The following is a 14,292-nucleotide window of genomic DNA, read 5'->3' on the forward strand; positions in this document are numbered from 1 at the left end:
AACCTAAAATGGTTCTAGCTGCCTATATTTGAGCTACTATCTCAAGTTCCTAGTCGAGAGGTAGTGAGTGGTTCAGGTTAATCTTCAGGTGATCATCCAGTGTCTAGTAAACTGAATTGCTCTCTATGATCTGCCAAAAATATTGACTAGATTTATGGGTCTACTGTTTTTTCCCGATCATCTAGTATCAACTGAGATGTCCTACAATATCTACCATATCCTCCAGAACTGGTGGACTTACAGCAGTTATGTGCTTATCTGAAGGGCCACCTGGAAGCCAGGCAAGCTGATTTAAGGCAAACATTAGATGCCTATGAATGGGCAACTGAATCCAGTCCTCACTAACTATAATCAGAGCTTAGATGATTAGGTTATAGGGAGACTAGCTGAGGTTAGTTCCCTAACCTCCAGCTGAACCTCGATTTTGGTGTCAACTAAATCTAATTGATTAAAACTACATTCTCATGTTTGCACATGAGTTTGCATTCCTGCCAAGCCTCTCTGACTACTCCCTGTACTGACATGTCCTATGAGTGCCCAGACTAGCTCTCTAGATAGGAAATTCAGGCATAGCTAACTCATTTTGACAAAAAATAACTGCTCTTATAGACTCCTGGACTTGGGTCTAGAACGATAAGTCCCACTTGGGGATAGCAAAGAGACCACAGACCTAGTAGTTGTGATTCTCTGCAGTATGCCAAGAATTACAGTAAATAGTTACYTGTGTGTACCAAACAAGTTTAGAGCTTTACTAGTTTTGTCCTTCATACAAATTGTAACTCTATAAGCAATGGCAAATCTACTTGCTGCAAATGCCAAAGCCCTGTACTTTCACATACTTTACAGCTTATGGGCCTCAGTCTGCTGCCACTAAAGTCAAAGATTGCAGATTCCATGAAATATCTTTCATTGCACAGCAGTGACATAGTACAAACAAGGAAATATATTCTAACATCACACAGAAGAGAAACACTAAGAAAATATACTTAACTATTGTCACTCTGTGAACTCAAACAGAATTTCTTTGCATGGGTTTTTAAATTTGCTCTAGGGTCTGATGATTTCAATATGCACTATTCTCATCTAACCTCACCATGAAAAATAGGGCAGTGAACTCCTGCATCTCCCTCAGTGCAATACATGAAAACACTTTACCTTCGACAATGTGTTCCAGAGATCATTTCTGGCTGCATTGCCATACTTGTGAATGGTTAAATAGTCCTAGAGAAATAAACCAAAATACAAATTAGTATTACTACACACAAGCCAAACAACTATAGCTGTGAATCACTACTATTATAAGTTAAATCGCATTAATGTTTGCATTGGTCAGAAATCTAGAAATATACAATGTGTTCATCCTAAAGGAGGTAAATAAACAGCTTCTTAAGCTAGTTTGCAATGCAAAAAATGTTGCTAGGCATTTCATTTACAGCATTCAACGCTCTTCCTTTTCTGTGAAAGGCACTAAGTAAGCTAAATATTTTGAATCTATTTGTGTAATCTCAAAAAGGTTTTCTAGGTAAGCTTGGCAATGAGAGGAGATGCTTCTCATATAGAATTCTAGTCACTATTTTAACTTGTCATTCTGTRTCTAGTGTCAAAAAACTGCAGAAAATTAATTTTTACAATAGCAAGATGCATTACAGAATATTTAATTGAGATAAATTAACCTGCTATTACTCGAACTATGAACACCTATCCAGCTTATATGTCAAAATATGTAATACTGTCAACTCAGACCATAGCAGATTATCAGAAAATTTCTTCACCACAGGAAGCAATGTAATATGTGTACAAGAAAAAAGGCTGACTAGGTGTCTGTGCTTTTGCACAAGTACTTTTGCACAAGCACTAGGTGACTGTGCTTTTGCACAAGTACATGCATGTACAGTGCCACTGTACACATGACTCAGGTCTGAGAGTTATAAACTGAATGGTTTTTCTTATTCAGCTGCAGTTTCAAAAACTGAGTGTTCATTCTTTTCTTGTAGCATGCAGAAAGATAATGCCCGATAAGCTACCGTCATATTAAATTAACCTCCCAAATTAATAGTTTAAACATATCGCTGGTTAGGTGTTGGCCTTCCAGGCACAAAATTCTCCTACTTTCTAACGTTATCTGGAGAAACAACCCTATTAGATTCCTGCCTTCCTACATCCCTTATTCAATTATGGAACTGAAATTCAGCAACAATTATTTGAATAACATACTTCTGCAGCATTTTGATTGAAAGAATTAAGTGGGGAAAAAAAAATCACATCAGAGGTTGTAAATCAATGAGTTCCCCTGCATTTGAATTTCCATCATCTTCATTTTACACAATGGTTGGAGATAAACCGTAATTTACAGCACAATGCTGAAATCGGGACAAATTTGCCGACTATGCTATCTGTGCTTTGTGTGAAGTAGGATATTTTGGGAATAATTAGTATTTGGAAAGCAMATTTTCTGATATACAAATCGCAGCACCTGTGACAGATTCAGCTTTTGTCAGCCAACTCATAGTATAACAGGCAGCAACTCCCATTTAATCACAGGCTAAGAAGGCCAAATGAGAACAATGACTCTGTTAACTGCATTGCCTCATCTTAACAATGTCGTGAGAATAACCTGTATAAAAGACAACATTAGATAGGCTTCACCTATACCACACTGTGCCTCCATTTTGTTTAAAAATATATATAAGCTCATCTGAGGTACAGTGAAATATTCAACAGTTTTCAAAGCTGCAGAAATTGCATTGCAAATTGAAAAGTTAAAACGAGGACAAACAAAAGTAGGACAAGATAATAAATAACAACAAATATACATATGCATTTTAAGTGATCCTAGAAAGTGCTGCATGTATCAGTTCTTCTGAGAGTTATTCTTGGAATCATTGTGCGACATAATGAAAAGGCTGGAATACCTGAGGATTTACTCCAGACAGTCAATAATCCTGTTTACCAGCCTACAATTAGACAACAAATTTGGCTTTCACATTTTAAATTCAGACAGACTGCAAAGAGATGAAATGTGTTTCTTCTTTTATTTTTCTTTTATCTCCCAAAACACAAAGGTTGGTAGGCTTAATGTGGCTCTTCATTCACAATTAAAAATTTATTATCTTCCAATCTACCATGTTTATCATATGAAGAAAAACAAAAAGAATCATAGCATTTACAATGAAATGAGAAAATACAAAAATAAAAACAACATAAAAGTAGAGACCTGGTACAATTCCATCATAATTTTTCATTATCTCAGAGCTGCATTGAGACCATAAACATAGCCTTAAGCTAAGAGTGTTACCTAATATATGCTGCTCTAAAAGCAGTCCTAAATGACAGTATACATGAAAACATACTTCCAGAGGTRAACCTACAATGCAATCCTAAATTTGAGTGCAGTTTATAAAGGTGCAGGAAAACAAAGTTGTGGTACCAGATTCCATCAAAAGTCCACATACATCATTTTCCTGTTTTCAACAGTAATCATTAGCAAACACCTGGAAAGGACATAAAACAGGACAAACATACAGTGATACTTCTCCAATACACTCTCCCAGCATCTGGCATCTCACGGAGCAAGGAATCCCAAGCAGATGAGTATCTTGTACTTAATAGTTATGTTCTGTGAATTTGGCCAATTGGTTCCTGAACCCACTTAAGTGCTTAACCTTTGCAACACTTTACAGCAAAGCACTTCATACTTTAGTGACCTGTTACATGAAGGTGTCTTTATTTGTTTCAACCATCTGCCAGTCTACTGGTGTCACTTGCTTCACCTTAGCATTGGTACTGGGGGAGATAGGAAACTGGTTCCCTACTCTGCACTCTCCAGGCTCAGCGTAATGTTACACATCTCTACTACAGGTGCCCTTATATCAGAGCATGCTTTTAGGCTGAGAATACCAACAGACCTAACCATCATCACTTGTGCTATATGATTACATTTTGTTACAAATATCCACATTAATTAACACATTAAAGTGAGGCAGGGTTACAGCTGCACTTCCATTTCCAAATTGCAACCCAGATAGCCTTAATTTATTAAAGAAAAAAAAAAAAAAAAAGAGAGAGAGAGGAGAGAGAGAGAGAGAAAGAAAGGCTTGTTCATACCAGCATCAAATATAATCCAAGGACTATTCAAATACTAGTCCAAGACCTATACCTCCTCAGTTTTTCAGTTATAAGGATGGGACAAGCAGGAACATAATGTTTTTCCTCCTGAGGAGCCATGTCTAAATCTAAGTAGCTTGCAAAGGGGGCAGAAGAGAAATTCTTGTTCACTGTCATTATGCGAGGTTGTTCTATTAGCCATCCCTTTGGCTTTACACTGAACAGAGAAGAATCAAAGCAAAGAGAAAAGAGAAGTAAGCTGCAGAACACAAATGGAAGATGACATGGAAAATGCAACTGCCTGAATCTAAGCTGCACTCAACTCGGCTCCAAAGGACTTGGAAGTGACTTAAAGCAGCTTTCTCATAAACACATATGCCTAGAACCATCTGGCTGCCAGGCTGTTTCCCATCACAAAATTTCAAGTCTATCACCTATAAAAGCTGTTCGATCAAGTGGAGCATGCTGGAGCATCAAGATACTCCTCAACCACTTCCCTAACTTTCAGCTATAACCCTGTAATAAGTGTCAGAAGCAAAGATGGCATAGAGTCTCAAGGGGTCTCTTCTACAATCTCCCTTTTCTCTCCTTGATTGTAAAGCTGTCTTTATGGGACAGTAAGGAAAAAACTCACAGGCCCTGGCCCAAAGTGTCATTCTGCATGAAAATTAAACAAACATACAAAAATGATGATCATATGGTTTGGGGTTTTCTGCAAGCCTCTTACTGTAATCACTGTTCCTAACATCTTAGCATCATAACATGAAGCCACTCTTGGGTAAGAAGAATAACGGAATGTGGTCTCTTCACCCCTACCAGTAACAAAATGTAACCAGGTAAAGTGGTTTTGTGACATTTATTTCAATACTCTCTAATACTAATACTGAAAAGAAATCCAAAATCCATCATGCCATGAAAATGAAGCCCATTTACACACAACCAAAATCTAAGATCTTGGAGAAAAAAAATATAAACTATAATACAAAGCTTAGTCAAATAATCACAATCAATAACATTAAAAGCCTTAATACTTTTGAAATTATGTTATTAGTTGAATACAGAAGGAGATAGCTTGAACAGTAGTAGAAATAGTAACATACATGGTGCAAAAAAAAAGGCTAAAGGATTTTGAAGAATGTTTTGAGTAATACTGCATTGATTAAGCTTGMAGGCCTTTTATTGCATTAGATTTTTTTTTTTTTTGAGAATAGAACATTACTTATAAGGAAGAAGTCTTTCATCCTTTTGCAATTTTATTTCTCTCAGTACTGCTAGGGACTGAGCCTATTGGTTTAAGAAAATGAACTATGGCACCATTCAAACATGATAACATTCATAGCTAGTAAAAGGTGGTGACTGATAAAAGCAGAGATGTTAAGAAGYGCAAATGGGGGAATAAGTTTGCAAAGATGTATCTTATTTTGAGGGGAGGCTTCAAATCTATAACTTGGAATTGAAACACCAGGGCTAGGATGAAATTTCTTTCTTATCTGTAAAAAGTTGATTGTATGACTGAAGTAATGCCTACCAACTGACCTGAATGGTGCTGAAGCTTAAATCTGATTGTTTAATAACTTCAAGTTTTCTGCTAAAAATAACTGGGAAATTCAGTTCCCAGTTACTTAAATTTACTTAAAATGACTGAGCAAAAAGTAGCGAATATTTCAGCATCAAACTGTGATGGCAATGCACTCTGAATATATCCCTCTCATTCCTCAGGGCTCAGGAAATAGCAGTACTGCTTCTGCCTCACTCTTTTGTCTTTCATTCCTCCTCCTTTCAGCCTASAGTATGTTCACGTTGAAGAGTTTTATATATGATTGCTGTGCCTGAGCTGAGATTTAGAATAGCCAACAAGAACATTCAGATCAGGTGCAGACCAGGCCCTAAGGCTTTGGCTATCAAATCTAGTAGGTTCATTCTCCAGGAAATTTGTATATTTAAGCTTTAATACCAGACACAATTTAATAGTTACTGATTATAATATGCCCTCTCTTTTTCTTTCTCTCTCTTCACACTGTCAGCATCAAAGTAACTATCTCGTATAATCTTGACATGAACTGGCACTCAAATAAAAACACCTGGACAAGTGTCAGATTTAGCAAGCTGCTCTTAATGGTGCTCATCTTTTGATGGTGTGTGACCATCAAAAGGGAGAGAAACACAGGGGTAAAGCACTACCAGTAAATTATGACAACTAAAATTCTGTGTGAGAGTTAAGATAACCTCTCAGCTGATAAGAAGAGCTCAAATAACCAACCAGATTTACAATATTTTTCAATTGTATGACAGACTAAGCCTCAAGAAGAAGACTGAAGGAAAAGAAGTGATCACTCTCATAACTGGGCAGTCAGATAAGCAGCAATGTACAAAAGTAAAAAGTCAGTAAATTCACAGTTTGATCATGGTAAACTTTGTTTCAGGCAAATCAGATGGCAGCTAACTTTGTGTCAGAACTAATCCGYACCAGTAAGTCAGGCTGCAAAGCTACCTCCAAATTGAAAGAACATCTGTGATTTGAACACTTACCAAAGCAATACTGCAAAGCCAGCAAAGAGGAATTTGGAAAACAAACTTCTAGGCCAAGAAAACCAAAAATCTTCTTCAGCTTCTATATCAGTTTTACTACAAATGCCCAAAACTGTTTCCAAGTACTCTTGTCAGAAAATGTTGATCTACATAAGTTATGGAATATGTTTTAACTTTCAAACTTTCCGAAGATCAAAAATATTGATTTAAYTATGGTTCACATCTTTGGGTACTTTGAATGAACTTTCTTTTGCTGTGGCATTGATATATCTTAAATTTTGTTTGATTAACATTAATAACAAATTTTGGAAATAACATTTTACAAAGCTTTGAACATGTAAAGTATATAGCTACTATGCATAATTATATAATTATAAAACATTTTTTCTCCCTATATCTAACAATTTGACTCACTTCAGTGGCATTACCCACTGAATCTCTTCCAAATAAAAATTTCTTTGCCAACATTTTTGAAAATGCGTAGTAATCTTCGCAGCTAGGAATTACAATGCTGCTAATAATTCAAAAGGGCTACCACAATAGACATGTTTAAATGTTCAATATGTCAGTATCTTCCTACTAAATTTACAGGTTTGGAAGTATAAAAAGGTAAAAAAAGAAAAAAAAAGAAAAAAAAAGAAAAAAAAAAAAAGCCTGAGAGATACGCAACATACTTCAGATTTATCATGCAAATATTCACTTCGGTTGTATTTTGCCTTCTCTTTGGACTAGTATCTCAGTAAATGTATAAGGGACTAGCAAAGGAAATCAGCACAATGTGCACTGGCTGAAAAAACCAGCCCTTTCTTTTCAAAAGGTATATTTTTCCCACTGTCAGTATGTTATATCTCGAAATAAATCATTATATGCAAACAACAAGTTGTAATTACTACTTAGGAACAGTGAATCACATAAAGAAATCTTAATTTTCTTTAGAGGCAGTGATGCTGAATACGTCAGCATATTATAGTATTTTATGTTGTCCTTTTTCCATTGTAGTGTATAATACTCCCAGAAATTGTGGTAATAAAAAGATYGGTAGTTTTGCCATTTTGGCATTGTATGGGTCAGTGGGACTTTCAGTATTGATTTTAGTGAGAAAATTATTATGGCAACATTAAGAGTTTTTGAATATCTCATCAATGGTGTTCAAAGCATAATACTCAGGTGAAGAATACAGACAGGACCCAAGCCCTGTTCTAAACAGCTCTCTATCCRCACTGAGACACAAGAGAACTTAGCAGGAAAAAGCAAAAGGATGGAAAGAGCAATCATTAAGTCAGAGGGACTGCTCACTTCACTGTTTATGCTTCTTGTTCATAGGGAAAAGGAACAGTACTGTAAATCAGGAACAACTCMAATGAAATCAATATGGCCCTGTCATTTTCATTCCACAGTGAGGAAAGAATCAAACCTCTAAACACTATAAAATATTCAATTTTGCAATATACATTGCTCTAAATTGCAACTAAGTAAATCCAATGTGAATGGGGCACTCAAATAAAACAGATTCAAAATTGGTACTCAGGTAAATTTGTAGTGTCATATATACTGCTTTAAAATACATCCTGCTTTGCTGGGAACTCTTATTAAAATTAGAATTACTAAATAAAGAGTTTTATTTCCCTTATAAACCTCAGCTTTGCTATTAGCTACTAACACGAAGAGGAAGGAGGTTCCATTTTGAAATATGGCAACAGCAAATTGCAGTGTGGTGGCAAAACAATTTGCATTGGAAGTCTACAGGGAACTGTTAGAAGGATTGCAGAGTTAGTGGTTATTGCCTAGCAGAGTCTGATGGTGTCTGCTCTGCAGCATACCTGCTAGTAGATTAAGTTTTTCTTTAGAGGAAAAATGTATTTGATGTATTATTTGGTAGTGGTACTAAACTATTGAACTAAGAACAAACTTTATAGAAGTAAAATACTGATTGAAATTGAACTGCATATATTTGACTGAATTTGTGCATCCATTTTAGTTCTGCCTTGTTTGGTTCCATATAATACAGTTGAAGCTGAACGCAGATATTGCTCAATAAATGTATTTTTAATGCACACAGAAAAAGTGATGAAATGTTTTCCAGAGATATTTGGATGGCACTTGCTAATTGTGACAGGTTGGCTGCTCATTCCTCTACATTAACTTGTGCTATGTCCATAAATTGCTAAGTGTGCAAAAAAATCTGCTGCACTTTTCTGCAATAAATTTTCAACAGATACCCCAGAATGAGAAACAGTGTTTTAATGTTACTTAGTATCAGAGGGTCACTAGAAATCACTTGAGAAAACTTATTTAAAACAAGATTTGCATGTCATTGAATCTAGATCATAACACTCTGCAACTTCTTACTGTGACAATGAATAATTAGGTGGGAAAAGCAGTAACAGTGAAGCTTCAACATTGCTTGCAAATTACTCATTTTTTGTGACAATCTGGCAAACATTTATTCATTGTGCAGAAGACTTGCAAAGAGACTAAAGCTGCCTTTGATATTGTAAAACGTAGCCACCAAACCTAAAAAAAAACCTTTCTCATTTATACTTGTTTATATTCCACTGTGTATGCCTCATTCTACTTTTTTTTCTTAAAAAAAATATATAGTATTTAACAGTCAGCCAGCACAAGGCAATTTGATGCTGAAATCTTCTGCTTAGGACACAGGGCTGGAAACAAAGACAGCAAAGTTCCAGTCTCTGCTGTGCAGACGATCTATCTTGGTGCTTTATCTATAGACTGATCAATGTAAAAGGCAACAGGTGACAATGAGCTTTTGCAGGAGGCGGCACATAAGCACAAGACAGTAGAGGAAATGAAGCGGAGGYACTGAGGGTTCTCTGATATGGTTTTGAGCTATGTCCTTCACGGGCTGCTTTCACTGCCCTGAGTATAGAAATTCAACCACAGTCTTCTCTGGAGTGTCTGCATGTAGCAGGGAAGCATCATTACCTAATTGCTGCAACTGAATGATAAAAGTCTGCAGAGAGAGAAAGACAGGGACTTCAGATAACAGCCTGTTTTATCCTTTTTGTTTGTTTGTTTGTTTTCCTCAATGTCCTCCACAACGCTGAACTAAAGTACATTTATTTATTTAACTTCTTATACATACTAAGCATTAACTGGGAGTTCACTCTTGTCATCTTTGTGCTGGAGATATTCATTGACTTCTACAGAGCTAATGAAAATTTTGATTGCACAAGGATGGCAGAATCGCACATAAAATATATACTTCCCTGTGCTGTGTGAATTCCTTTGTGCTGCTTCACAGCAACAGAGACAAGGTTACTACTCCACTCCTATCAGGAAAACGGTATAATCTTATTCAGAAAGAAAATATTTTCTTAAATAGCCTCCTGGCCCACTGACGTTATCTGAGAAGGCATACCTAAAATCCTTCCACATCATAATTTCCATAATAAAAATGAAGGGGAAAATAGTCATAACTGAATTTCATATGCAACAGAAAAAGAGGAGCTAGCTCACTAAAAGCACATCAAGTGAGTAGGTACATGTTGTATGGAATATGGGTGATTGTAATATTGTCATGAAGGTGACACTGCTTGGAGGAAGCAAATACAACAGATAAAGTTCTATGTTTGTTATTTCTTTGTGAAAGAAGCCTTAGCTCTGAAGAAATAAATTAATTTTTACATGGACTGACAGACAGCATCACTTCCTCTTAATGTGTACGACACTGACTGTAACCTTGCTCTCAAAGTCAGCACTTGGCAATATCCTGTGCTGCTGAGGTTTAGCACTGCCTTCTCCCTGTAACTCTCCCTGTTGCTACTTCCCATTTGGCTGATATGTAATGAATTCTCTTTTCTTCAAAATGTTTCTCTTYGAGTGAATACTTCTCTAAAATTTCAGTCAACACAAAAAAACAAAATATGGAACAATATCTCATTTTACGTGTTCTTGGCTCTCTTCTTTAAGAAACTCTATGGCTCTGAAGCACCAGAGCAAAGATTTGAAGGTTAGAAGAAAAGTGATCTTTTAGGAACAGGCTTTCTCCTAGTACTGGTCAACTTTAGATGATCTAGCAGCTAGACTTTCTCTCTGTATAATGATGTTTAAGCTTAGAGTGAGGTTAGGGTCTAAAAGAGAAAGCACAGAGCCTGTCTATGGCTTCTCCATGCAACCCTACTGCAAGAAAGCAACCCAACAGCCTGAGAAGAAAGCTGTCTGATCCAAATGCCAAGGGACAGAAAGTAGAATTGAATAGAGGGAGAGAAGTCAATACAACCAAAATGAATATTGGGGTTATGCAACACTGTGAGGAGAGATGTCTCTGCACTGCACTAGCACCTATATTACTTGGGATGGAAAGTAGCAATCCCAAACACCGCAATCATGAACAGTGACTATTTTAATTGTGGGTGCATTACTTAAGGTCCTTATTTGCAGAAGTGTTTAACACAGTGACCAAAACCAATTATGTGAAGTGTGTTCTGAGGATCAGAAATAGTTTATAATGCTGACTACTTCAAAAGAACATCCTCTCAGGCTTCCAAAAAGATGCTCAGCATTCATGGATACTTTTAATCACACTGGTATGCATTCAATGCAAGCATTCAACTCATTAATTTAGCTATAGCAAAATTAATTGTACTATCTACTTTTTCTGGAGGTCCACTTTGATTTCCCTGCTGAGCTGCACCAATGTTGAGAGCTTAAAGATGAAGAGAAAGACAGTGGAAGCTGTGCTTTGAATACATAAGGTGTTCTGAGCCATAAGAGCCAAGAAATACAGGAGGCAAAAATGGAGCACTGAACATCTCATATAGAATACTCCRAGCTAGTGAGATTTAAAATTTCTGTGGCCATAGAGATCCATTCACAAAATAAGTCTAGCACCACCCTTTGCCTTTCCCTGAGGGTCTTCTGTTAGCTTGCAGTTGGTGATGTACTCTGATATCTGATATAATACTAGTTAACATTTAGGAAAAATGTCACAAGAAAAGGCTGCATTTCAGATCAGATCATATATGGCAATTAAGACTGGGGATACAGAATGAATGAAAACTATGCAGAAGCATTGAACAGAGGAAGCATTCAGTTAGTGTGGTTCACTTTGTGAATGGAAATGAGGCATTGGCCTTCACAAAAAACACTGGGCAATGACATATTTAAACAGCCTGGTCAAGGTGTAAACAAAAAAGAAAAGAATGAAAGTTGCACAGGGAAAATTAATTCAGGCATTTTTCAACAACCTGACACTAAACTATGCATCTTAACTTTATCGTTTCTTTAAGGAAGTATTTTTGCTATATACATGCTGTACTCAAAATACTCTTGGAGCCAGAAGGACTTCTATGTCCTTCAGTGAGCATCACATCTGGCCTTTACTATGTTGCATATTTTAGCCTTTTCAAAAAGGCTAAACAGGAAATAAAAAACAACTGTGAGAAAAAAAAACACAAAGCATAAAACACACACACACAAAACAAACAAAACAAACTAACAAAAAAACTAGCACTGAATTAATTTAACAAATGTAAACCTAAAATCCAGAGTGATGTAAAGCAGAAGCATAACAACACTGAAGGAGAACGAGGATGTTATCAATCTCTTGTGACAAGTAAAGCACAAAACAATGATGTCATCTTTAAAAGACTTCCTACATTCTACTTCCTACATTTTAACATCCTCAGGCTGTCCTGGTGATAACCATCAGAAGTGAGGCAGTTTGAAAAACTAAAGTGATCAATAGCAATTAGCTTGAGGGCAGGTCATAGCTATTACACCCATAGGATACCATGACATAAAATACTAGGTACCTAAGAGACATAGTCATATACCTAGCACTCTTCTAAAAACATAGCAAATGAGTGCACAAATCAGCTAAAGAGGAYGTTACTCAACATCTACTAAATATACTAGCGAGTAGAGATGCTGCACCAGAGATCTGTTAGATCTGTAGATATRAACCTGCTTGGTGGCACAAGTTGTGTCTTCCAGTTGAGTGGAGGAGGAGGTATTTCCACTTGCACTGCTCTTCTGGGGACTGCAGATTCTGGGGAATCTAATCCTAAGGTGCTAGATTTTTTTTTTGTTTTTACAGAAAACTCTATTTAGAAGTTCCTCAGGATTTCTAATATCAAATAGCTAACTGTCATGAAAAAGAAGAAAGACTTAAAATGTAGATAAAATGGGTACACTGAAAACTATTCAACATACTGTGTAAAAATAAAACTAAACAGACTGTAGAAATAGAGGAAACATTTCTTCTGCTACTAAAATTCTGCAGAGAAGCGATATGGAAAAGAGCATGAGAGCTTTATCTACAATGTTTCTGACAGAGTTTCACATTCCAAACTGCCAAAACAATTCAATGTGGAGCATGGGCATGCATAGGTGTATCTAAAAAGCAGGAGATAATACACACACAGTATGAAAGAAACTAACTAGCTGGCTTTATGATAGTAAAATACGATTGAAATCTGAACCTTGCTGTATTTAATAGCCTGCCTTTCACAGTTCCCCAGGCAGCTCTTCTGAAAGGTTGACCAATTTGTTTCAATACAGTGGCCACTCAACAGCACCAAGACAGCGTATATCCAAGGAACTGTATGAAAATTCTTCTTCCAAATGTACAATGTGCAGCCTAAAGAACAAAAGCCGTTAATTCATCACAGAAGAAGAGATTCCTACAGTAACTTATTCAAACTGCTGATGATACACTAAATCAGTGTGAATGATGAACACATGCATAGGAGTGAGGGAAGTTCAAAGGAATACAGATCTACGTGATCAATGAGCTGCCACATGGCAAATGAAATGCAAAACTGACAAATGTACAGTAATCTAGATGGGGCTTCAAATAACCAGGCTAAATGTAAGAAAAATGCAATGCAAATAGAAGAGCCTTAGAGTTGGGGATGCCTCTTTAAACATATCTAACTGCTGAACCTTCAAATCACCAGGCTATCTCCATATACTTTAATATAAARAAAGCAACACTGATAACTCAGAGGTTCCTTGTCTCAAAGCAGTAAAGCTTTCCACTAAGTGTAATAAAGTGACACTAGTCATGACACCAGTCGCAATCCARTTCAAGCATACAGATTAGGAACAAGAGGCTACAGATGAAAAACTCACTCAAAACTAAAATTACATTGCTTATTACTCCCTTCGGTGATAACCGAATGGTAAGACCAAATTACAGTTTTTTCCTCCACTAGCCTATACAACTCAGAAACATAGCTAGAGCAAGCATTACTGACCAAGTCTCTCTGTAACGTAATAGCTACCCTAACTAATTATTTTTTCTTCATTTTAGCACAATTGATTGTTTTCTTTGACATGGAAATGCCATTTTTTTCTGCCACCCCCAAGCTGTCTAAATTTGTTTGAAAAGCAGAAATAAGAGGAAATGTGCAAAATAAAAAACAAATTTCCACTGTAACCTTATGGCAATTACCCCCGCATTRATCTAAACTTTGTTCTAAATTTATTTCAGGATAAATTTCACACTGTATCTCTCAGGCATCTGTAAAAGGCAATAGCAAAAGAAGTTTTGAGTTTTATATATTAAAAYATTCTCCTTCAGAAATCTTGAGTGAAATGTCTTTTGGAAAGAAGTGCAGCTGAGCTTCTACATAAACGATCTGTGCAAGAAAATGTTTCTGCTTGGAATACGGAGTTTGCTGGACTAATGAT

The 14,292-nt window shown here is 36.4% G+C and overlaps 1 protein-coding gene across 1 annotated transcript in view; it reads right to left on the reverse strand.

Annotated features, from left to right (window-relative positions):
• TRHDE (thyrotropin releasing hormone degrading enzyme) overlaps nucleotides 1-14,292 on the reverse strand; it is a 206,747-nt gene that overhangs the window by 74,535 nt on the left and 117,920 nt on the right. The window contains exon 8 of the mRNA XM_026052784.1: nucleotides 1,156-1,221. Coding sequence (XP_025908569.1) covers nucleotides 1,156-1,221 — 66 coding nt within the window. The remainder of the gene's footprint in view (nucleotides 1-1,155; nucleotides 1,222-14,292) is intronic.

Source organism: Nothoprocta perdicaria, unplaced genomic scaffold, assembly GCF_003342845.1.
Source record: "Nothoprocta perdicaria isolate Ctin4 unplaced genomic scaffold, notPer1 scaffold_91, whole genome shotgun sequence".
In the NCBI taxonomy this organism is placed as follows: domain Eukaryota; kingdom Metazoa; phylum Chordata; class Aves; order Tinamiformes; family Tinamidae; genus Nothoprocta; species Nothoprocta perdicaria.